This window comes from Nerophis lumbriciformis, linkage group LG09, assembly GCF_033978685.3.
Source record: "Nerophis lumbriciformis linkage group LG09, RoL_Nlum_v2.1, whole genome shotgun sequence".
Taxonomy (NCBI): Eukaryota; Metazoa; Chordata; class Actinopteri; order Syngnathiformes; family Syngnathidae; genus Nerophis; species Nerophis lumbriciformis.
In genome coordinates, this window is record NC_084556.2 from 34,937,915 (window position 1) to 34,960,962 (window position 23,048).

At 40.4% G+C, this 23,048-nt stretch overlaps 1 protein-coding gene across 3 annotated transcripts; it reads right to left on the bottom strand.

The window, feature by feature from the left end:
- Positions 1 to 478: 478 nt before the first annotated feature.
- LOC133607360 (wee1-like protein kinase 1-A) lies at positions 479 to 20,037 on the bottom strand. Of its 3 annotated transcripts, XM_061961897.2 has the most exons (10): positions 19,443 to 20,036; positions 9,165 to 9,370; positions 8,954 to 9,023; positions 8,293 to 8,468; positions 6,392 to 6,660; positions 6,241 to 6,318; positions 6,073 to 6,158; positions 5,836 to 6,006; positions 2,143 to 2,288; positions 479 to 648 (listed from the first exon to the last, which is right to left on the bottom strand). In XM_061961897.2, exons 1-10 carry the CDS (start codon positions 19,887 to 19,889, stop codon positions 519 to 521), a joined length of 1,779 nt encoding a protein of 592 aa, XP_061817881.2. In that variant the 5' UTR covers positions 19,890 to 20,036; the 3' UTR covers positions 479 to 518. The 3 variants fall into 3 exon arrangements, with proteins under 3 accessions (XP_061817881.2, XP_061817880.2, XP_061817879.2); XM_061961896.2 differs by lacking the exon at positions 2,143 to 2,288 and having other exon boundaries at positions 19,443 to 20,037; XM_061961895.2 differs by lacking the exons at positions 479 to 648; positions 2,143 to 2,288 and adding an exon at positions 3,084 to 3,238 and having other exon boundaries at positions 19,443 to 20,037.
- Between the last annotated feature and the right edge of the window lie 3,011 nt (positions 20,038 to 23,048).

Sequence of the window (23,048 nt, forward strand, 5' to 3'; positions counted from 1 at the left end):
CGCTGAATTTCGGGAGTCTCCCGGATTTTCCGGGAGGGTTGGCAAGTATGTGGTATGCTGTCCAGGTTAGAAAAGTTTTAAAGTAAAGGCCCAACTACCACCAAGTTGGCCCATTTATTATTTCCCTGGGAATTGTCTTTTTAGATTTTTGTTTTAGTTCTTGTAGTTGTCCCTACACTTTTGTGCCTATTGTGCACTCCATTAAGTTGTTTAAGTCTCCAGCTAACGTCAGAGCATGTCAGTGGTTGTCAAGCATTGTAACATTCTATGAGACCAACTATGGAGCAAACTTATTTTATCTCAGAGTGTTTATTTTGTTTAGTGCTGACAAATGGTTAATTAAGTTTAATGACACCTGTGCTAAATAATGAGCATCAAGAATGTACATTTATCTGAGCCTGATAAGTCAATAGACGGCGTGTAGTGTAAATAATTTATTATATAAGTATTTACAAGTTGACAAAGTGCAAACAGCAGAGTGTATTTTTTTAACAAAGTACATGAAACGTAGTTAGAGTTCAAAGGATGTTGAGGCTAAACGAGCAGCCCATGGACTTCCCAATGAGTCTGCATGATCTGTTGGAGCGGGTCCACGGTCTGTTAGTCTTCTCAGCGGTGCTTTTGGCCAGCTGAACATTCTGAAGCTCCCTGACAACAAACAATACCAGAGTTAACCGCTGCAGTCCGTCACACAAACGCTCTGATATACAGTACCTACAGGATTTCCGAGGCTTTTTTTTAGATTGGTGCGGCCTAAAAAATGTCTGAATTTGAGGCAGCTTATTCACAAAATGGCAGCAAAAGATGCAATGTTTTTTTTTCAACACCAATGAACCAACTTGTGATTTTTAATAATTTGTTATCCATGTTTTAAGTGTTTCTTGTAAACTTAACCTAAAAAAGGAAAGGATTCAAAATAAAAAGGGAAAAAAATACTGTGTTGATGTTTTACTTACACACAGACTTAAAAAGTAGAGTAATTAGGGACGGCATGGCGCAGTGGAAGAATGGCCGTGCGCGACCCGAGGGTCCCTGGTTCAATCCCCACCTAGTACCAACCTCGTCATGTCCGTTGTGTCCTGAGCAAGACACTTCACCCTTGCTCCTGATGGGTGCTGGTTAGCACCTTGCATGGCAGCTCCCTCCATCAGTGTGTGAATGTGTGTGTGAATGGGTAAATGTGGAAGTAGTGTCAAAGCGCTTTGAGTACCTTGAAGGTAGAAAAGCGCTATACAAGTACAACCCATTTATCATTTATTATAATTGCCAAATTCCTGTACTGTTTCAATTTATTAGAACTAATAATAGTAATAATTAATTATAATTGCAGAAAGAAACCCCGCCTCCTTCCTTATTGTCTATTGTCTGCTCTGTCGTCCACAAGTTGCAGACATTCTCCGTGTATGTTTTACGCTTGAAAAGTGTTTGTCCATCTTTAACATTCATTTATGTTTCAACATAATTAACGTAAAAGCATTTGTGAACTGTTGAGAGCGATCTTTAGCGCTATGTTTTTATTGGTAAATGAGAGACGATGAGGGATTATATCACACTTCAACATCTTGGTCATGTAAATTTGGTAGGTCAGCATTGCATATAACAATATGATTTTTTTTTACCCTGGATAAAAAACGGTTAAATAAATATATCAGTACATGTAAAGTAGAAAGTAAATGTTTATATAATTACATTTCCCAGAAGGCTAAGAGCTGTAGACAGGTACAGGGAGTCAGTGAGGACGACAATTGTGTTGTTTAAGCACATGTTGTCGTACCTGCTTAGTCTACACAACAAATAAACATTACTTTTAAACAGACAGTTATGTCCGTATTTGAGCACAGCTCAGAGAAAAATTATATTGGTGAAAATGTGCCAAAAAGTGCGGGGAACTTTTGGGCATTGGAAAAGGTTGTGAGGCTGCGCATAATTTGCGCGGATTGGTTGAATATGCGTTACATGGCGCGATTGCGAAAATTCCTGGAGGGGCTGTATATAGAAGGTCCGTCAAATTACACCCCTTAGTGGCATCAACTATTATATTTGTATTTCCTAGAGGCAAATACTTCAAAAAGTATGTTAATAAGAATGTGCTGTAATGACACATTTTTCTCTGCTAATTTCCTCATATGATCAAAAACATACTTTCGCAAGAGGGCATTTTTTAACTTGACAGCGTTGAGCTCGACTCGGAGCTGTTTGGCATTCATTCTGGTGGCCGTCAGGAGCACCGGGTGATAGATGAGGTCAGAGGTGGAGGGCCGTCTGGCCAGGTCAGGGTCTATCATCAGCTGCAATGTCAAAAAAAAAGAAAATTTCTTAGTGAAGAGATGACATGGGTAGTGTGGAGGCGTATCAGGGTATGTTATGTTTGTGAGTTCCCACACGATACCCATTAGGGGACGGACAGGACATGTTTATGGCGCCACTTCCCTATGCAGAAAACAAGTGCAGTGCCGCATCGCCTTTGGTCATGGCTAGTCATAGTGCCAATGAGCAGCCAGAGCTTGAAACCCCTTTTCCGTTGTCAAAGTCTCCTGTTTGGGACAACATAGCCTTCCCAGTAAAATACATAAAAGAACAAACCAAGTGGATAAGATGAAAGCAAGAGACCACCATTCTTCAATGGAAATGAGGCTACAACAAGCTGGAACTATTACTGATTTACGTCAGTCAATAAGGAAATTTTAATTAAAATAACTAAAAGTAAAATAATAATTCACACTTTTACATTACTGCACGTTACAATCAAACACCTGGTGCGTAATAAGTACAATATTTACATTATTAACCCTTTTAAAAGGTGCTACAAAAGACTAGATTCAGCAAAGACTAAACTGATGAGCCAACCCACCATAAACTATACACTACTGTCATCTTAAGTCTTGAACTTGCAAATGTAGTTGCAGCTTAGTCATACTTGCAAATGAGACTCAGAAATGTTATAATAAAACAAGATAACAACTGGACAGTAATCATCATAATCAGCAAATGTTTAAATGTTGCAAAACATGTTTTATTGTATTATCAAACACAAAAGTACAGAACATTGGTACTGTTGAGTATCGGTATTGTTTCAAATGTGAACAGTACTCATCCCTACCTGCACCAAATGCATTGCAAACACTACGCAGGGAAGGAAAAAAAGACATCAAACTTCCTCCAGCCACCCCGAAACGCCGCCAGCATCACCAGGACCGTGCCTCGAAAGCCCATGAAGACACCTACGCTGCCTAAGAAGCTGCCCAAAGCCAAAGAATGGTTATTTGCCGTTTCCACTGCCAATACGTTCGAAAAAGTGCACAAAGCCAACCAAAGATGACCCTAGCGCCAAAGAGATCTGCAATTTTCTCATGAAAATGATGGCACTTAACGCCCAGCCTCCCACCATCACAGAAGATCCTGGATTCCTGCCACCCAGCAGGCCAATCCGAGCCATGCGTACTTCTGAGTAGAGGTGGGAATCTTTGGGCACCTCACGATTCGATTACAATTCAGGAGCTACGATTCGATTAAAAATCGTTTATTGATGCAGCTTTAATTTATGTATATTTGTGATGATCCGTTGCCCGGATCATGTTTTGTTTTAGTTAGACTCCCTTGTTCCTGTTTTCAGCACCCCTGAATGTGTGTTTCTTAGTTGCCATGGGTGCTGATTATTTTCACCTGCCTCTGATTAGTGTTCCGGACGCTCACATGCTCCCGGGCACTAATCAGAGAGCTATTTATTCCTGCTTTTCGCCACACTCAGTCTGGCTGTTTTGTTTGCGGTATGCAACAAGTTACGTTGGTATACCTTTTTGATTTTTGTTTCTATGCAGTGCTTTCCCACTAACTTTTTCCTTAGCTTCCCATGCTATCGACATGCTTTCCTGTAATTTTGTATTTTGACTGATTTATGGCAAATAAATCATTTTCCTACCTACACGCTGCCTCCAGAGTTCCGTCTGCATCTTGGGGAAAGACCAGCGCATTACCGTGCGACCCGATCGTAACAATATTGATGCAGTTTTACATTTCTTTTTGTTTCACTAAATAAGCGTTTATCACTTGCAACTTTAAAAAACAGTGCACTTGTAATAAGAAACAGTTACATTAATTCCCACATTTATTAAGTTAATGGAAATGTGTGCACAACTGGAACATAAGAGCCCTATAATAAAGGAGCTGGTTGGATTATCGATTTTTGACTTTTACTAATCGATTTTTATAATCGTCCATGTCCAAATTGCGATGCTTCTAAAAATCAATTATTTTCCCCACCTCTACTCCTGAGCCACCAATATTTTTGACTGTATGTTTGCTAGCATAATACGACATTATTACCACACTGATAGATGGAAAAAAGAACACAAGATGATTTATGGACGTTATGTTGGTGCTACCTTAGTAGTGAAGTCAATTTAGGACAAATCCACAGTTACAGTTTGTTAAATCAACCTTTGTTTGAGTATTTCTTACTTGCAGGTATGCAAAAACTGCATTTAAATCAAAATGTATACATATAGATGAAAGTAAATTATCAGGATTATTCTTAAAAAGCAGAAAGTTATCTGTATCAGCTTGAAAAAAAAAAATATTGTGCATCCCCAATTATACCTTTAAAAAATGTAGGGAGTATGGTGAAAAATACTGTATTTCCCAGGGTGCTGTCACGGTGCTGCCTGTCGTTGTTTGACATGACCTCAGGATGCAAAGACACTTTAAGTAGAATGAAAAAAACGGACCAGTGCAAAGCACGTAGCAGCAAGGTAACATATGCATAAATGAAACAGACCCTACTGCTGCATTCAGGACAAAATGAACCAGTGTTGTAAGGCAGGTGACACCGGTATAAACCCTTCCGATTGGCAATCAGGCACAAGTGAGCATTCTCATTGTCAATCAGGAACAAGTGAGGAAAATAGTGCTCAGAAGCAGGAGTAAGATCACTGCAGAACAAACCACAAAACAGGAGGTAGAACAAAAGTAAGAGTGTTGGACAGGAAGAAACACTAAAACAAACGAAAACTTTATCGAAGTATTCAAAATGTAAGGAATGTATGTCTAAGTTCAGTAAATAGTTTGTAAATAGTTTTAGTATTTAAGCCAAAAACATTGTTGTTACAATTTTATGAAATAAAAGGTTGAAATACTAAAATCGTAATTTTATAAAACAAGTTAAAGAAAAAATGCATAATATTACCATAAAATTATGAATTCATAACATAAGTTACAATTGTAGAAGATGGAAAATCGGAATATGAGAAGATTTTTTATTATTATTATTATAGAGAATTACAAGCTAACTGTATTAAATTGTTCATGTAAAACAATTAGGTCTGGCAAATGATTAAAAAACTCAATCGCATTGTTCATAGTTAACTCAAAATTAATCAGGATTAATCGCAGGTAGATATAATTTTTCAGTATTAATAAGTGTACCCTACACAGATAATTTTCAAGTTTTAACACAATGAACTGACAATTAATTTGCTTTAGTGAAATGTGTTTTCAACATGATGCTATTTTAAACAGTTAATCACAAAAAGCATTAAATTGGTAATAAAAGCTAAAAAAAAAAAGGAAATCACTCCTCCAAAAAAGTTATTATCGCGTTAACTTTGACAGTCCTAGTAAAAATACATTAAAGTCGTACATAAGGCTAAGCAGTTTTATGGTTTGCATTTTTTCCTTACTACAGTATAGTTACAATGTATCGGATCGTGAATATATATTTTCAGCCAGGCAGGCATGATTTGCTGAATGTATTTTTGATATCGTAAAGAACCGCACGTGCAAACAAGCAGAGACGGTTGGAGTTGACAAAGCAAGATGTCATAGGTCATAAAAGGTCACCTTGAGCAGGCTGACAAACTCCAGCAAGAGCACTTGGGGGATGTCGGGCAGTTTCCCAAGGCGGATTTCATGCCACGCGTCGCCATTGTTGGCCAAAGGCTGCGCCCCTGAGGCGCTGATGACGGTGAGAGCGAGGGCAAATACATCTGCCTTGGCCAGATCAGTATAGTCCTGGGAGAGATAACAGGTAGTTTGTGAAGCTTACGTGTAGGAGGAGCTTGTTTAAAGGCCACACACCTGTTGGAAAACTTCGTTGGCCAGATAGCGACAGTCTCCTTCTTCCACCAGAGAATTGTTGGCTCGTGTCACATGACCAAGATCTCCTGCAAGATGATACATGTAATAAAGTGTAAATAACATTGAGAAATGTCAGCGCTTTTTAAAAAGTGGTAAGGAGAATAAAACCTATTTTGTAGACAGCTTTGCTGTTTAGGTTGTCCTCGTCACAGTTGATGATAGACTTGCAACAGATGAAGATGTTGCCTGGACAACCAGCATAACATCATTACTTTTACAACTAATTCCTTTCAAACAACTTTCACAATAAGAGCCTTACTTGGCTTGATGTCCATGTGCACCAGCGACATGGAGTGGATGTGCTTAAGGCCGCGGACGACCTGCAGCAGTAGATCCTTAAGTTCGAGTTCCGTCAGGTGGCGGAGGCGCTTGGCATTGTCGGTGATGACGTCGGACAGGGTGCCGCCATTGCAGTACTCGTTCTGGATGAACATGTGGCCGTCCTCGACCCATGCAGAGTAGTAATGCACCACGTGGGGGTGCTGGTGCAGCACAGCGTGGGCGTACACTTCCTGCAACGCTTTCTGTCTGAAGAGGAGGTACTTACATAGATAAATTCTACACTGCAAAGGAAACACCACTTCGTACACTTCCGAAACATTATTGGGAGCAGGTTGTGCTGTCGAACGCTGATTTATTGAACACAGTTGTGGGCGTTCATAAAACTTATTTTTTTAAACACAGAAGTGCCATTACTAGACATTTATGTGTATTTCTATTACAACAAACTTGACAACGGAGATAAAAATTAACTTTTGACTTGCAGGAACTTTTGTGGGGCATCTTTGTGCTGAAGAACGCTGATCAGTGGATCTATCTTGCAGTGTTTTTACTCAGTTGTAGTCTTTAAATTATATTTTATATGCAGCTTAATGTTGTTTTTCTATTTTCACAAACTTAATTTCAATATGCTTTGAGAAGTAGACTGACTATTCACGAGTATTCACGAAGGAGTATGAAGCCGGACTCGAAGCAACGACCTCAGGTGCTTACTATTCTGAGACTTTGTTAGACAAAAGTGAAATAAAAGAGGCAGTACAAGAGTGGAACAAAGGTAAATGTAATCAAATATTAACTATTTACTTTATTACATATTGGAAAAGTAGTCAGTGACACTCCATTTGAGTAGTTATTAGCCTCAACTGGAGAGAACAGAAGGCTAATGCTAATAAGCTAACGCTACAGCCGCTGTGTTCATGTTGTCGGCCTGATATAGACACTGTCATTTATTATTTACATATCGTTATTTACAGCTGAAATGGACCAAAAGGAATCGCCTGACCCTCATGAATTCATCATTTACTGAGAGGACGACTTTCTGACTGTTGAGCATTGTGGACAAAAGCCTGACTTTTATGAACATTTCGATACACTTTTTTTTTTTTTAAATCACATTGGTTTGTATATTATTGTTTTGTAAATCATTCACTGACTTTTTTGTAAAATAACTGTGACCTAATATTGTCTGTCTATTTAGATGTTGGTATCAGTGTAGAACTATATTAAACCACTCCTCCATACTACATCAGCCTGATTTATATAAACTACCCTGAACTGTGAAATGTGGTGGAAACACAAACCACACACTGTTTACAGGAACTTACAGTACGAGGAACTAGAGGTTTCAGGAACTAAACGTTCCTGAACTTTTAAATAGATTGCGTTCATCTTGTCTTTTCCAATAATTATGTTCAAAAGTCTTGTGTTCAGACAAATATTTTTTTGTATAAGAAATGTTTTTTACCTGCTGACAGTTTCAGCACTTCAGCCTTCGTCAGAGCTGTCATAGCTTCCTGGTGTGACGTGTCTAAAAACAGCTGACCGGGTCAGGAAAACTTTCAAAATAAAATTTCCCGACCCGGCCATATCAGTTATCTGCCCTGGCATCACCGATGAAGAACGGCGTCCCAGGTGTGCGAGAGCATGTAAGCCACCTCATCAATGTTCATGGTGACGGTCTCTCGCTTTGATGACGGCTGAAGTGTCAGCCGAAACTGTCAGCAGGTAAGAAACCTTTCTTACACAAAAACAGATTTGTCTGAACTCAAGAATTTTGAACACAATTCCTGAACTTTTGATGAAAAAGGGCCTTATCTGGCAGTGTTTTTACTCAGCCGTAGTCTTTAAACTAGTATGCAGTTTAAGTGTTAGCAGACTTACTTCTCCACTGCTCCGGTGAGAGGCTTCTTGGAGTGCTTGATGGCGTAGATGCATCCGTCTAGTCTCTTTACACACTTGAACACTGTGCCAAACTGGCCACAGCCGATCTCTTCCAGCTCCAGGAACTCTGAGTCGTAGCGAGATGCCATCATGTTGCTCTGCATCATGGTAATGCTCTGAAGGAGAGGAAAGAGAAATATGAACTCACACTGAGACTTAAGACAATGCCCAACGACAGATGACAGATTAATCAATCCATCCATTTTCTACCGCTTATTTTCTTTTGGGGTCGCGGGGGGCACTGGAGCCTATCTCAGCTACAATCGGGCGGAAGGCGGGGTACACCCTGGACAAGTCATCACAGGGCCAACACAGATAGACAGACAACATTCACACTCACATTCACACACTAGGGCCAATTTAGTGTTGCCAATCAACCTATCCCCAGGTGCATGTCTTTGGAGGTGGGAGGAAGCCGGAGTACCCGGAGGGAACCCACGCAGTCACGGGGAGAACATGCAAACTCCACACAGAAAGATCCCGAGCCCGGGATTGAACCCAAGACTACTCAGGACCTTCGTATTGTGAGGCAGATGCACTAACCCTTCTCCCACCGTGCTGCCCAGAATTGTATTAAGATTAATACAATTTGGATAATTACCTTGGATGCTGGCATGATTTCCTCATGTTCCTTAGCGTCACCTGTCTCTAAGTCTTCACCACCACTGGAACTGTAAGGATAACAGGGGGTGCATGTTTAGCCTTTTGTCCCATGCTTTTAGTGACAATAGATAGTGTGCAAAGTGTTGTGTAATTAAGTGTTTTAATGGTGTTGAGGCTGACGCTGAGCAAAGAGTAAAAGCGTGACGTACACGTTCCAGTGCACTCGTTTCCCGTTGCTGCCCTGCTGCGTGGCCGACTGGATGAGCAGGGAGTCGGGAGAGAAAGGGTTAAAGTTGACCAGAGGCATTGGATGTGTCCCGGTGATGCTTTCTTTGAAGGACATTGTTGCAGACTTCACATCATTGAAGATGTAACCCCTCATGCTGGACGAGGTCCTCTTTGGGGACTGAAGGCTCTGAGAAAAACACACTCAAGGTTTAGTTTAGTCTGTCATCAGTTGCATGTGTATAATACAAAAATGTACTTTTTGCTACATGGTTGCTATGAATATATATTTATATATACTGCCTGGTAAAAAATATGGTTGTCCATTGTAATTTTCGGTTGGACATTTGCCTTTAGCTTTGATTATGGCACACAATGTGGCCTTGGCATTATTTCAATATTTATTACTTTTCACGGAGTTGCATTCATTTTTGGCCAAAATTGTCATGGCAGCCTTAATGTCGAGTCATACCAAAGACTATAAAAATGGGACCCATTACCTCCCTGCTTGGCACTCAGCATCAAGGGTTGGAATTGGGGGTTAAATCACCAAAAATTATTCCCGGGCGCGGCACCGCTGCTGCCTACTGCTCCCCTCACGTCCCAGGAGGTGAACAAGGGGATGGGTCAAATGCAGAGGACAAATTTCACCACACCTAGTGTGTGTGTGTGTGACAATCATTGGTACTTTAACTTTACTTTTTAACTTAATGTACGGGCCTACCTGGGATGAAGACCAGGGGCCCCCACCCAATCAGGAAGCCACGATTTTGACGGCGGAGTGCAATGATTGGTGTTCATAGTTGTTAATCACAGACTGCGCTGCTTTGTGTAGCTATTGTGTACTCTCTCTGTCGGCTGCGTTGGTTTTTCCCCCTGCTACGACCGGGGTACCAAGTCAGGTTGTCGGTGTGACAGGCGAGCGTCTTGACGACTGGGCTAAAAGCAGAGGCAATTTCCCGGACTGCCAGCACTATTCTGAAATTAACTGGCCTTTGTTACAGTTGCACAGACGTCCATGTGCCCAGACAATAACAAAAAGAAGAGTAGAAGAGTTTGCATTCAGAGTTGAGGAGCTAGGCTTCCATGTTTCACGCATTATTAACCCAAAATGGGGATTGTTATGATCATGCTTTGATTGTCAAAGATGTTAAGTAATGCAATCTGTGATATTTCTACCTGAATAAATACTTCTGATATTCTCTACATTACATGTTGTACATCCATCCATCCATTTTCTACTGCTTGTCCCCTTTGGGGTTGCGGGGGGCGCCATTAATGATATTCAAATATCTCTGATTGACAATGTTTTAACCTTCTCTGCTAATAAAATGTTATATTCAGTCTGCTAAACATTCCTAAATTGAGGACTATCAACCAGAACATTTTACAAAAGAATATACGGTTTATTTCAATCTGCCAAAAAATGTCCTTCCTATTCCTAAATTGATGCACGAGCATTTATTTAGACAGAAATATCACATTACATTACAAAACATCTTTGACAAAGCATGACCGTAATGTAAGCAATTTTTTCATTTTTTCATGCAGTTATACCGGATGCAACGCATAGCGCTATTATAAGTATAAGTGAAGGCATAAGCCACACTCAAACTCACACTCAGCACCGGATCACCCCAAAGCTGCGTCTTGAGCCCTTACTGTACGCCCTTTACACACACGACTGCACTCCGACCCACCCAACCAACCTCATTATCAAATATGCAGACGACACTACTGAAGTTGGACTTATCCATGGTGAGGACGAGACACCATACAGGTCTCTCAGGTGCTCAGACAAAAACCTGACCCTGAACATCCAAATGACTAAAGAACTCATTATGGACTTCAGGAAAAACCAACGGGACCATACCACCCTTCTCTTAAACGGCAAACAGGTGGAAACTGTCACCACCTTCAGGTTCCTGGACACCTACATCTCCTCCAACTGCTCCTGAACCATTAACGTCATGGCCCTCGTGAAAAAGGCACAGCAGTGACTGTACTTCCTGCGCGTCCTCAGGAAGCACAACTTTTGACACAAAGCTGCTGATGGCAGAGCTGTGGAGAGCATCCTGACTAAGGCCATGTCTACACTAAGTCGTTTAACCCTTTAAACGAATAATCATTTAGCCTAAACCCCGTTTCAGCCACACTAAACCAGCGTTTAAGGTCTCCCTCCTCGGAGAAATTTTAACACAGGTAAGTCAGTCGTGTAATTCTTGAATCTCCGACACTTAGCTTTGTATGGACTCATTGATCGTTTACAAAGTGAGTTCGGAGAGGAAGTGACGCCAGAAAGACCTCGCCCACACAGGAAGTGACGTCAGAAAGAACACGCCACAGCCAGCTTCATAATAAAGCGGTTTCGTAGCTCGGAGCTAACCACTGGAAATATGAAGGCGAGTCATCCAGACATGCCCGTATTGCTCCTTCTTCTACATGTACAGACGCTTGTGGAAATCACACATGAATACCTTAAGAGAAAGCGATTGCAGCTATTTGGGATACAACACTTCTCAGACGGCAAGAGAACTTTTGAATGTCCAGCCGGGTCAGCTGTGATGCTACTTAGCGAAAAACTTTGTCCATTTGTCGAAGGAGAGACAACGAGAATGCGAGCTCCCGTGGATGTGATAAAAAAGATAGCGTGTACTTTGTATTACCTGGCCGTCGAGGAAAACGGCGAATGTATTTGGACTGGCAAGGCAGACTGTATCAATTATTGTCCGCCATGTATGTCGCGGACTCAACGTCTAGGTCCAGAGTATATAAAGTCACCAAAAAGGAATGAACAATGAAGGTGAAGGCAAAAGAGTGAGGACTGTCCTGACCAGATATCTAGATTTGTATCTAGATTAGATAGATGTTCTTTATCACATTGTTTACGTGTCTAAAAAAGATTTGATTAATTTATGATGGCTCAGGTGTGATTCACTACAATTGGGCTCCACAGCACACTGGATTCCAGTTAATTGAAATACCACAACACTGGATATTGTTCAGATTAGTTAAATTTAAGAACTTGCACACAAAGCAACACTGGAGATGACTATGACGTGCGCATTTTCCGCGCATGCGTACTAGATTGCGTTGCGCCGGCGGACGGAGGGGTGCGGGGTCTTAAACGGTGGCATTGTTGTGTGTGGACACAAATAAGGTTAGGTGTGATTTACCCTGGATAACCTTAACCGGCTTAGTGTAAACGGGGCCTTATAGTCTTGGAGTCTGGTACCCAGGCTCCACAGTTGAGGACAGAAGGGTCGTGCAGCGGGTCATAAAAACTGCCCAAAAAATCATTGGCTGCCTTCTGCCCACCCCGGAACATATCTCCTCATCCTGCTGCCTCAAAAGAACCACGGCCATCACAGAAGACCCCTCACCCTGCCCAACCCCTGTTCGACCTGCTGCCCTCTAAAATATGTTACAGGTCAATATAATCCCGCACCAGTAGGCTGACAAACAGCTTCTTCCCCTGGGCCAATAGGACCTCAAACACCCACACACACAACCCGACTAGACTGAAATAAATCCAGGGCTCGAATTTAACCACGGCAACCGTGGCAATTGCCGCGACCGCCCTCTCATTAGCCGTAATGCCTTAAAAAAAATTACCAACGTTTGCGGCAAGAACATGCCGTGACCGCCCTTGACTTTTTACTTGTTAATGGACTAGGGATGTAATGGTCAACGGCATAATGATAAGTCGCGATAAAATTCCAGACGGTTAGTAATACCGTCTACTTTTTTAATGACCGAAATCTCGTGATTTATTATTGCATTTTAGGCAACACAAAGTCAGGCGCATGCGCACTAGCGTCATTTGGCTTGACGAAATAACACAATAATAACACAAACTTTGCTCCAGAGAAATCCCTCTGGAGACAAACACATTTCGGAAGAATATTTGCACCGCAACACAACATAAACACAACAGAACAAATTACCAGAATTCCTTGCAGCACCAACTCTCCTGGGAGGCTACAGTAATTTTCCTTCGCTTCCCGCCGTGTGTGCTGTTAGATGGAGACAGGTGTGGACAATATTGGGGACAGACACACTTGTCCCCACATTAAAAGTAAACAGCGAAGGACAAAAACTATATGATGTTGCTTTCATTTTGACAATACAACGTCCATCAGCTGCTGTGACTGAGAGTTAATAAGGTGAGGAAACATGCAGCACGTGATGTTTTGTAAACGTTGTCACAACGTGTTTATAAAGCCTTTAGTTTGTTGACTGAGATGATCACTCCTTTAATTAACTGCAAACAGTATCAGTGTTCAAATAACATAAGTACTAGCTCAAATGTTTCGTCATCTCATCGAATTGAACGCTGGCTGTGAAGATTGTGTATTCGATGTGTGAGGTGTCACTCCTGCTTTTTTTTGTTGTTGGCCAAACTGTTGTACTGAACCACTAGGGGGCATTGGACAAGAACAAAGCTTGTTTATTAGACTTTATCTTCATTAGCCAAACTGCTTTGTGTTTTATTTTGATATCAAAAAGTAAACGCCATGTTTTTTTAACATGACTTGTGTTTTTTTCATGTCACAAAGGTATTACCTTAAAAACCATTTGACACATCATTTTGTTGATGTGTTATTGTGTATAGTTAATTCCTACATGACATTGTTCTGCTCAAACTCTTAATAGATCTGTCCCGATCCAGCATCTACATGTACATATAAATGTACATAACTTAAAAAATAAATACAATAAACAATACTTCCCTCTGTGAAATTGTAAAAAATAGAGATGAAAGCATCATGAAATGACAAAAAGCTGACAAGTTTATATTAATAATGAATAAAAAAAAACATATGCATGCATGCTTTGGAGCCCTTGCCTCAAAAGAAAATAATGTTTGCCTTGGTGCCCTTCTAACTTGCCTTGGTGCCCTAAAATATGAGCCCTTCTTTAAGGCAACACTTGCCTTGACCTTAAAAAGTTAAAATTTGAGGCCTGTAACTCCACCCCATACATCTGCCTACCATACCGAAACTAAAACACACAACACGTCATTCTGAACTGTTGCACCTTTTATTGCACACTTTTTACCAACATCCATTGCACCTTCAGTATTTCTATTTCATATTTGTTGCATTCTCCTCCAGTTTTTATATTCATTGCACTTTCAATATTATTTTATTCATAAGCACTTTTTATAGCATTTGTGTGTTTTTAGTGCCACTTTCATGTTTTGTCTTTGTGTTTATTTTATCTTTGTGCTGTGCACAGTGGTTGTGGGAGTACCTCCCCCCTAAATATCGTTGTAACCCCCAGTACAAGGACAATAAAGGTGAATCTGAATCAGTTTGAAAAGGTGTCTTGACATGTTTTGTCTTTGTGTTTATTTTATTTTTGTGCTGTGCACAGTGGTTGTGGGAGTACCTCCCCCCTAAATATCGTTGTAACCCCCAGTACAAGGACAATAAAGGTGAATCTGAATCTGAATCGGTTTGAAAAGGTGTCTTGACGGCGTGAAAGTCTCCAATAAAAAAGTGACTCTGGACTTCTTGCCAACCGTCATTCTTTTCTGCTGAGCTTTTATTCCATCCTCCTAAAACAGTTGCAGTAACAATCTGCATTTTATGTTAATGAGTTAAACTAATCCAAACACGGAAGTAAAACTCAACTAACCTCTCTGAATGCAAGCTCGATAGCCAGCGGTTGCTCCAATAAAAACAATAATTTTTTGTTGTAGGTTGATCTATATTTCTTTATTCATTATTTTAACGTTAATAAGGATACAATGTTATACAGAGGTGTATTCATAACAATTTTATAGACAAATGATTCCCTTTATAGTAGCTGAGGGAATTTGCGGCGTGCAAAATGTTTTCTTCCTCCTGGGGGGCGTAACAGAAAACAAATTGAGAAGCACTACGGTGTGTAGAGTGTAACATGTTTGGCTATTCCTTAATCTCCAGTTATAATGATACTTGTTAAAACGTAGTTTATTTGCCGCTATGGAGGCAAGGATGGCTGACTAAGAAATGGCTTTGCACTGTGGAGAGACATTAGCCGCTAGCTCAATAGCATGGATGTGACATTGTGCTGAGGATGCGTTTGTTTGCTTGTCGCTGTCACAATTGCAGGACAGAGCTAAAATGTGTCATCAGCATGCATTATCACGATAAAACCATGTTATTAAAAATGCTATTGTCGGCCAGATTTATATAATTTATATCGTATTTATCCGGGCAACGCAATAACCAGCTATGAACAGTGAATTAGTATTAAATGATGCAATATTTACCGCATACATCACCAGCCAAATTAGGAACGTCAATGCCAAGTAACACATTGTGATCATATTGCACAACCCTAGTGCTGATCTTTTTTAGGGTCAAGTAGTGCATAACTGAGTATGCACTAGAGGTGGGGGAAATAATCGACTTTTAGATGCATCGCAATTCGGACATGGACGATTATAAAATCGATTAGTGAATGTCAATAATCGATATATTTATTGTAAATAAAGTAATGCAGACGGTTCTAAAATTTGGCTGACTGCAGTGAGCTACCTAACCGAGAGATCCAACCAGCTTCTTTATTATAGGGCACTTTATGTTCCAGTTTTCCACACATTTCTATTAATCTAATATATGTAATAGGAATTAATTGAACTGTTTCTTATCACAAATGCACTGTTTTTTAAAAGTTGCAAGTGATAAAACAAAAATAATTGTAAAACTGCATCAATGTACTGTAATAGCTGCAAAAGGTGGACCGACATCATATTGAACCCTATGGGTTAGGAATGCGATGGCACTTCAAGTTCATATGTGAGTCAAGACAGGTGGCCAAATACTTTTTGCAATATAGTAAATATATCTACGCTACTAACAAAAAGCATGGACTATTGGGCTTAAATGGTGAAATGTTAGAATATAATGGACCTTTTCTTAACTTTGAATGCACATGTCAAACTGTTTTATGTTAGGATATAATGGACCTTTTCTTAACTGTGAATGCACATGTCAAACTGTTTTACTTTCCATATTCTTGCACAATTTTACAAGATCTGATTGGATAACCTCCGTATATATATAATATAAATAATATAAAGACATAATATAATTGGCAACACTAAATTGGCCCTAGTGTGTGAATGTGAGTGTGAATGTTGTCTGTCTATCTGTGTTGGCCCTGTGATGAGGTGGCGACTTGTTCAGGGTGTACCCCGCCTTACGCCCAAATGCAGCTGAGATAGGCTCCAGCACCCCCCGCGACCCCAAAAGGGACAAGCGGTATAAAATGGATGGATGGATAATATAATGTAATATAAAGACAATATAACATACATCCATAAACATGGATACATATGCAAAAGTGCAATATATTTATCTGTACAGTAATCTATGTATTTATATCTGCACCTTATTGCTCTTTTATCCTGCACTACAACGAGCTAATGCAACGAAATTGTGTTCTTATCTGTACTGTAAAGTTCAAATTTGAATGACAATAAAAGGAAGTCTAAGTCTAAGTAACTTACCCCGCCTCATCTCCCATAGCAGCTAAAACAGCTGCAATTTGTTACAATATAAAATGTCCCTCCACTCAACAAGACAAAATAAGATATGATTGGATCTCCTTTTCACACCTTCCCATAGGCGCCGATCCCATGGGTGCTTGGGCCACAGACAATGCTGAGCACCCAAGTGGGGTTGATGGCAACTTTCAATCTATAAAATAACTTTTCAATAGATCAATCTTTTTGTTGTTAATTTTGTGGCGAATTAGGTCCGTTTCATAATAAGACAGTCACAAATAATATAGTCTATAATTAAAAAGCCTATCCAAGATTTCATTGTGCCCGATAATGATCTAATGCCATAGTCATCTTGACATTGAATACACTGCACAAAAGAGGATGAAGGGCATACTTATCCAACAGCCATACATGTCACACTAAGGGTGGCAGTATGAACAACGACAACACTGTCATAAACATGTGCCATATAGTGAAACCACACTAAACAACAACGACAAACACATTTTGGAAGCATATTTGCACCGCAACACAACATAAACACTACAGAATTCCCTGCAGCACCGACTCTTCCGGGACGCTACAATATAAACAAACGCCGTTGGTGGATCTATACCTAACATCCACTGTAATGATACCACGTACAATAGCGTATCTAGTCGATACTACTATGATTCCATCAATATTTTTTAACATCACAAAACCTTCTTTCGTTCTTTTAAAATGTATATTATGTTTATAAACTCAGGAAATATGTACCTGGACACATGAGGACTTTCAATATGACCAATGTATGATCCTGTAACTACTTGGTATTGGATTGATAGCCAAATTTGTGGTATCATCCAAAACTAATGTAAAGTATCAAACAACAGAAAAATAAGTGATTATTACATTTTAACAGAAGTGTAGATAGAACATGTTAAAAGAGAAAGTAAGCAGATATTAACAGTAAATGAACAAGTAGATTAATAATACATTTTCTACCACTTGTCTTTAATAATGTTGACAAAATAATAGAATGGTAAATGAGACAATATGTTACTGCATACGTCAGCAGACTAATTAGGAGTCTTTGTTTGTTTACTTACTACTAAATAACAAGTTTGTATTTTATGTTCACTATTTTATTTAAGGACAAATTTGCAATAAGAAACATACGTTTAATGTACCAATAGGGAAATGTTTTGTGGTCCCCTTTATTTATAAAAGTACCGAAATACTTCTGGTACCGTATCGGGACAACACTAGTACACGCACACCGAGCACCCACTAGCACAGGGGTCGGCAACCTTTACCAGTCAAAGAGCCATTTTGACCAGTTTCACAAATTATAGAAAACTATGGGAGCCGCAAAAAATGTATGAAATTTTAAATGAAATAACACTGTATACATAGATTTTTTTTTACTTTGAGCTATGTTTAAACTAGGGGTCTCAGACATGCTGCCCACACCTTTATATAGGATTTGAAAGCTGGTGCGGCACGCGGGTTTTAACTGAATGGCGCTTGTCAGCGTCATGCATGCCGTGTTGGTACAGTATATAGCACCCACCATGAACAGCGTGCCTGATCAGTCTCACGTTGTATGTGGCTTTTGCTTGCTCACGTAGGTGACAGCAACGCATACTTGGTCAACAACCACTGACGGTGGCGGTATAAAAATTGTTTTTAACACTCTTACTAATAATGCGCCACACTGTGAACCCACACCAAACAAGAATGACAAACACATTTCGGGAGAACATCTGCACTTTAACACAACATAAACACAACAGGACAAATACCCAGAATCCCATGCAGCCCTAACTCTTCCAGGATACATTATACACCCCCGCTACCAAACCCCGCCCACCTCAACCAACGCACAGAGAGAGAGGGGGGGGGTTTGATGTGTGAGGGAGCAGGGTTGGGGTGGGGGCGGGGTTTGGTGGTAGCAGGGGTGTATAATATAGCCCGGAAGAGTCAGGGCTGCATGGGATTCTGGGTGTTTGTTCTGTTGTGTTTATGTTGTGTGAAGGTGCAGATGTTCTTCCGAAATGTGTTTGTCATTCTTGTTTGGTTTTGGTTCAAAGTGTGGCGCATTATTAGTAAGAGTGTTAAAGTTGTTTTATATGGTCACCGTCAGTGTAACCTGTGTGGCTGTTGACCAAGTATGCCTTGCTGTCACGTACGTGTGGAAGCAGAAGATGTATATGTATAACAAGTGTTGGGCTAGCACGCTGTTGATATAGATTGTAGAAGGCGCCAAATGTTGTACCATCATGGTACGCCCTTATTATAGCTGTAAGGGTGAAAATCGGTGAATATTAATCCCAGGGGGAGTTTTCTGCGAGAGAAACTGAAGTCCGGAAGTCTCACGGGAAAATCGGGGGGTTCAGCAAGTAAGCTGCTGAGCCGCATCAGAGTGATCAAAGAGCCGCATGCGGCTCCGGAGCCGCGGGTTGCCGACCCCTGCACTAGCAGAAATGCAGATCGGCGCCTATGCACCTTTCATCTCCTTTTTATTCAATGACGAAATAGTTAATGTCGTCATGCTTTTGATCAACTTGCGTTTGTTTTGAAAATGTATTTGATGAAAACTATAACTGAATTAACACGTGTGCGACAATAACAACTCTTTAAAGAGGTGTAAAATGGGCCACGATGTTGCTAAATGACACAGCAAACTTGTTTATCGTCAAACTTTGCAATATTAAAACAAGACTAATACATCAGTCCTGTAACTAAAAAAGTAGGCTATCTTTTCGTGATTACTGACCTTTGGTTTATGCGGCGTGTCCAAACGTTGCAGTTTACTAGGGGTTTTATGCGGAGGTGTTTCCGGGCAGGCGGGGATGGGAGCGCTGGATCCGTCTGACCGCTCCGGTGAAGCTGGGTGTAACAACGGACCTTTCCTCCGGGAGGGCGTGCAGGTGGAGAAGAGAGCCGAGTTCGGGGACATCAATTGGGACGGGGAACTGAAGCTCTCCTCGCCCCACTGTCCCTCCTTGTCGTCCTCACCGTAGCGCTTCTTGGGATCCAACAGTTGTTCGAAGGCGCCGGCGTCCATCAGCTGCGGGGAGTCCATTACTGTCACCTTGTCAAAGTTTAACTTCTTGCAGAAGGACTGAGAGTCTCTCCAACGGCGGCTGTGACTCGACATGCTAGCTTGTAAGTCTCCTACTTTGTCGTCGAAAAACAAGTTGTTTTTTTTCCCCATAAACATACAAAAGTCCACGTTTAGTACAGAAAGAATGTTTTTGAGTGCCAAAACGACAAAAAGTATGGTGAAATGTCCTTAGCTGTGTCAGATAGTCCAACCCGTGTTGTCGAATGCTAACGCGCCAGTCTTCTTCTTCTTCTGTTATTGGCGGGTGGCCAAGGCGAGCGATGAGAGATGTGGCGTTCGAAAACGAGTCGAACCGAATCGCACGAGTCAAACGAGTCGTGTCAAACGAGTCGAGTCGAATTGTTGCCAATTCTTCAGTAAGGAAAGTAGCTATTTTGATTTTATTTATTTATTTTTATATTTTTTTGACGAGTCATCACTTTATTAACAACATTTGATTGATCTCGTCAATCAAACAAATCAGACAAAGCAAAAAGACGACTTTTGAGCAGTAAAACATTTCAAATATTTCAACCTTTGAAGTAATAAAACATTTCTTGTAAATACTTCAAATATTTCAACCTCTGAAGTAATAAAACATTTCAGGATGGTTTCCTGTTGGCCCCACTATGGACTGCACTCTTACTATTATGTTGGATCCACTATGGACTTATGTCAGACCCACTCGACATCCATTGCATTCGGTCTCCCCTCGAGGGGGGGTTACCCACATATGCGGTCCTCTCCAAGGTTTCTCATAGTCATTCACATCGACGTCCCACTGGGGTGAGTTTTTCCTTGCCCTTATGTGGGCTCTGTACCGAGGATGTCGTTGTGGCTTGTGCAGCCCTTTGAGACACTTGTGATTTAGGGCTATATAAATAAACATTGATTGATTGATTGATTCATGGAATACTTCAAATATTTCATACTTTTGGTCCAAATATTGACATGTTTACTTTTCATGCATGAAGTTAAAGTTAAAGTACCAATGATTGTCACACACACACACAAGGTGTGGTGAAATTTTTCCTCTGGATTTGACTCATCCCCTTGTTCACCCCCTGGGAGGTGAGGGGAGCAGTGAGCAGCAGCGGTAGCTGCGCCCGGGAATAATTTTTGGTGATTTAACCCCCAATTCCAACCCTTGATCCTGAGTGCCAAGCAGGGAGGTAATGGGTCCCATTTTTCTAGTCTTTGGTATGACTCGACCGGGGATGGAACTCACAACCTACCGATCTCAGGGCGGACACTCTAACCACAAGGCCACTGAGAAGGATTTTTTAAGTAGTATGTATTTACCAAAACAGTGTTTTATTAGCAAGTATTTGAAAATAAGTGTTTGATCCCCTGTTTTAAAGTATGTGTGTACATTTACTAAGATATGAAACTACTTCAACAGAATACACAAATACCAGCAAATACAATGTGTACATGACTCATGAGTATTACATTCAGATAAAGAAGTATTTGACTTCATACACACATGGTGAAGAAAGTATGGCTGAGAAGCAGATTCTTGTAGTATGTTACTTTACTTGGTAGTCGCTTGTAGTTGTAATACTTTACTTCGTAGTTTCTTGCAGTTGTTGTACTTTACTTGGTAATTTTTTTGTAATTGCTATACTTTACTTGGTAGTTTCTTGTAGTTGTTGTACTTTACTTGGTAGTTTCTTGTAGTTGTTGTGCTTTACTTGGTAGTTTCTTGTAGCAGTAGTACTTTACTTGATAGTCTTTTGTAGTTGCAGTACTTGGTAGTTTGTTGTAGTTAGAGTTAAGTTAAAGTTAAGTTAAAGTACCAATGATTGTCACACACACACAAGGTGTGGTGAAATTTGTCCTCTTTTGTCCGCATTTGACCCATCCCCACCCTGGGAGGTCAGGGGAGCAGTAGGCAGCAGCAGTGGCCGCATCCTGGAATCATGTTTGGTGATTTAACTCCCAATTCCAACCCATGATGCTGAGTGCCAAGCAGTCTTTTTATAGTCTTTGGTATGACTCGGCCGGGGTTTAAACTCACAACCTACCAATCTCAGGGCGGACACTCTAGCCACTAGGCCACAGAGCAGGTCAGTACTTGTGTAGGTCTACAATCTCTTACAGTCTTGTCCATGTTTGAATGTATTTGGTACACATACTAACTACGTTTTTAAAGGTACAGTACTCATTTATACACTGCTTGCTAGGAGATCAAAGACTTATTTTACTCAGTGGAATACTATAAAGGTTGTGTTTGTGTACATTGTTTCTCTGATAGTACAACGTATTACAAATTATGCACTGTAATATATTTTCATGGACAACATCAGCAGAGATCAAATACTTCTTGTCCAGAAAGTGAATGCAGAAAGAATCATAAATGTGAGAGAGGATTATGTTTGTGTAATATTGTGTTATTAATGTGTAATATTTTGTTAGGAAAGTAGCTATTGGCTGTCGTCAAAGTCGCTAGATGACTTCATTACATCATTTGCATAATTTATTGCAATGGACGCTTTAGGAGAGAAGAATAAAGTCGTAGGAGAGATAACAAGTGAGTTTAAAATGCTAAGTATGATTAGAACAGCAAATTGACTGTTGATTCTAAGTGTGAATTCAAATTTAATCAAACACTACAGCAGACATGGGCATTCATACATACATATAGAATGTATGCCAGGTTTTCGAGATGAAAAAAATGACAGCAAGACAATACAATTCACAACTTTTTCCACCTTTATTGTGACCAATGCAATTGAAAAAAGTAAACCTTTAAAGAGGAAAAATATAAAATAAAAAACGTAAAATAACCTGGTTGCATATACATGCACACACTTAAACTAATACTTTATTACAGCACTGTCTTTTTGGGTAGGGGCTTATCAGTGTGGCACATCTTGATGTGGCAATATTTGCCCATTCTTCTTTGCAAAACCGTTCCAAATCTGACAGACTGCAAGGGCATCTCCTGTGCACAGCTCTCTTCAGATCATCCCACAGATTTCGATTGGATTCAGGTCTGAACTCTAGCTGGGCCATTCCAAAATCATCCACCTTATTTTGGTGAATCCATTATTTTGTTAATTTAGATGTGTGCTTTAGGTCAGTGGTCTCCAACCTTTTTGTAACTGCGGACCGGTCAACGCTTGAAAATTTGTCCCACGGACCGGGAGGGGGGGTATGGTATTTTAATTTTATTTTTGTCATAAAAAAATACAATCATGTGTGCTTACGGACTGTATCCCTGCAGACTGTATTGATCTATATTGATATATAATGTAGGAACCAGAAATATTA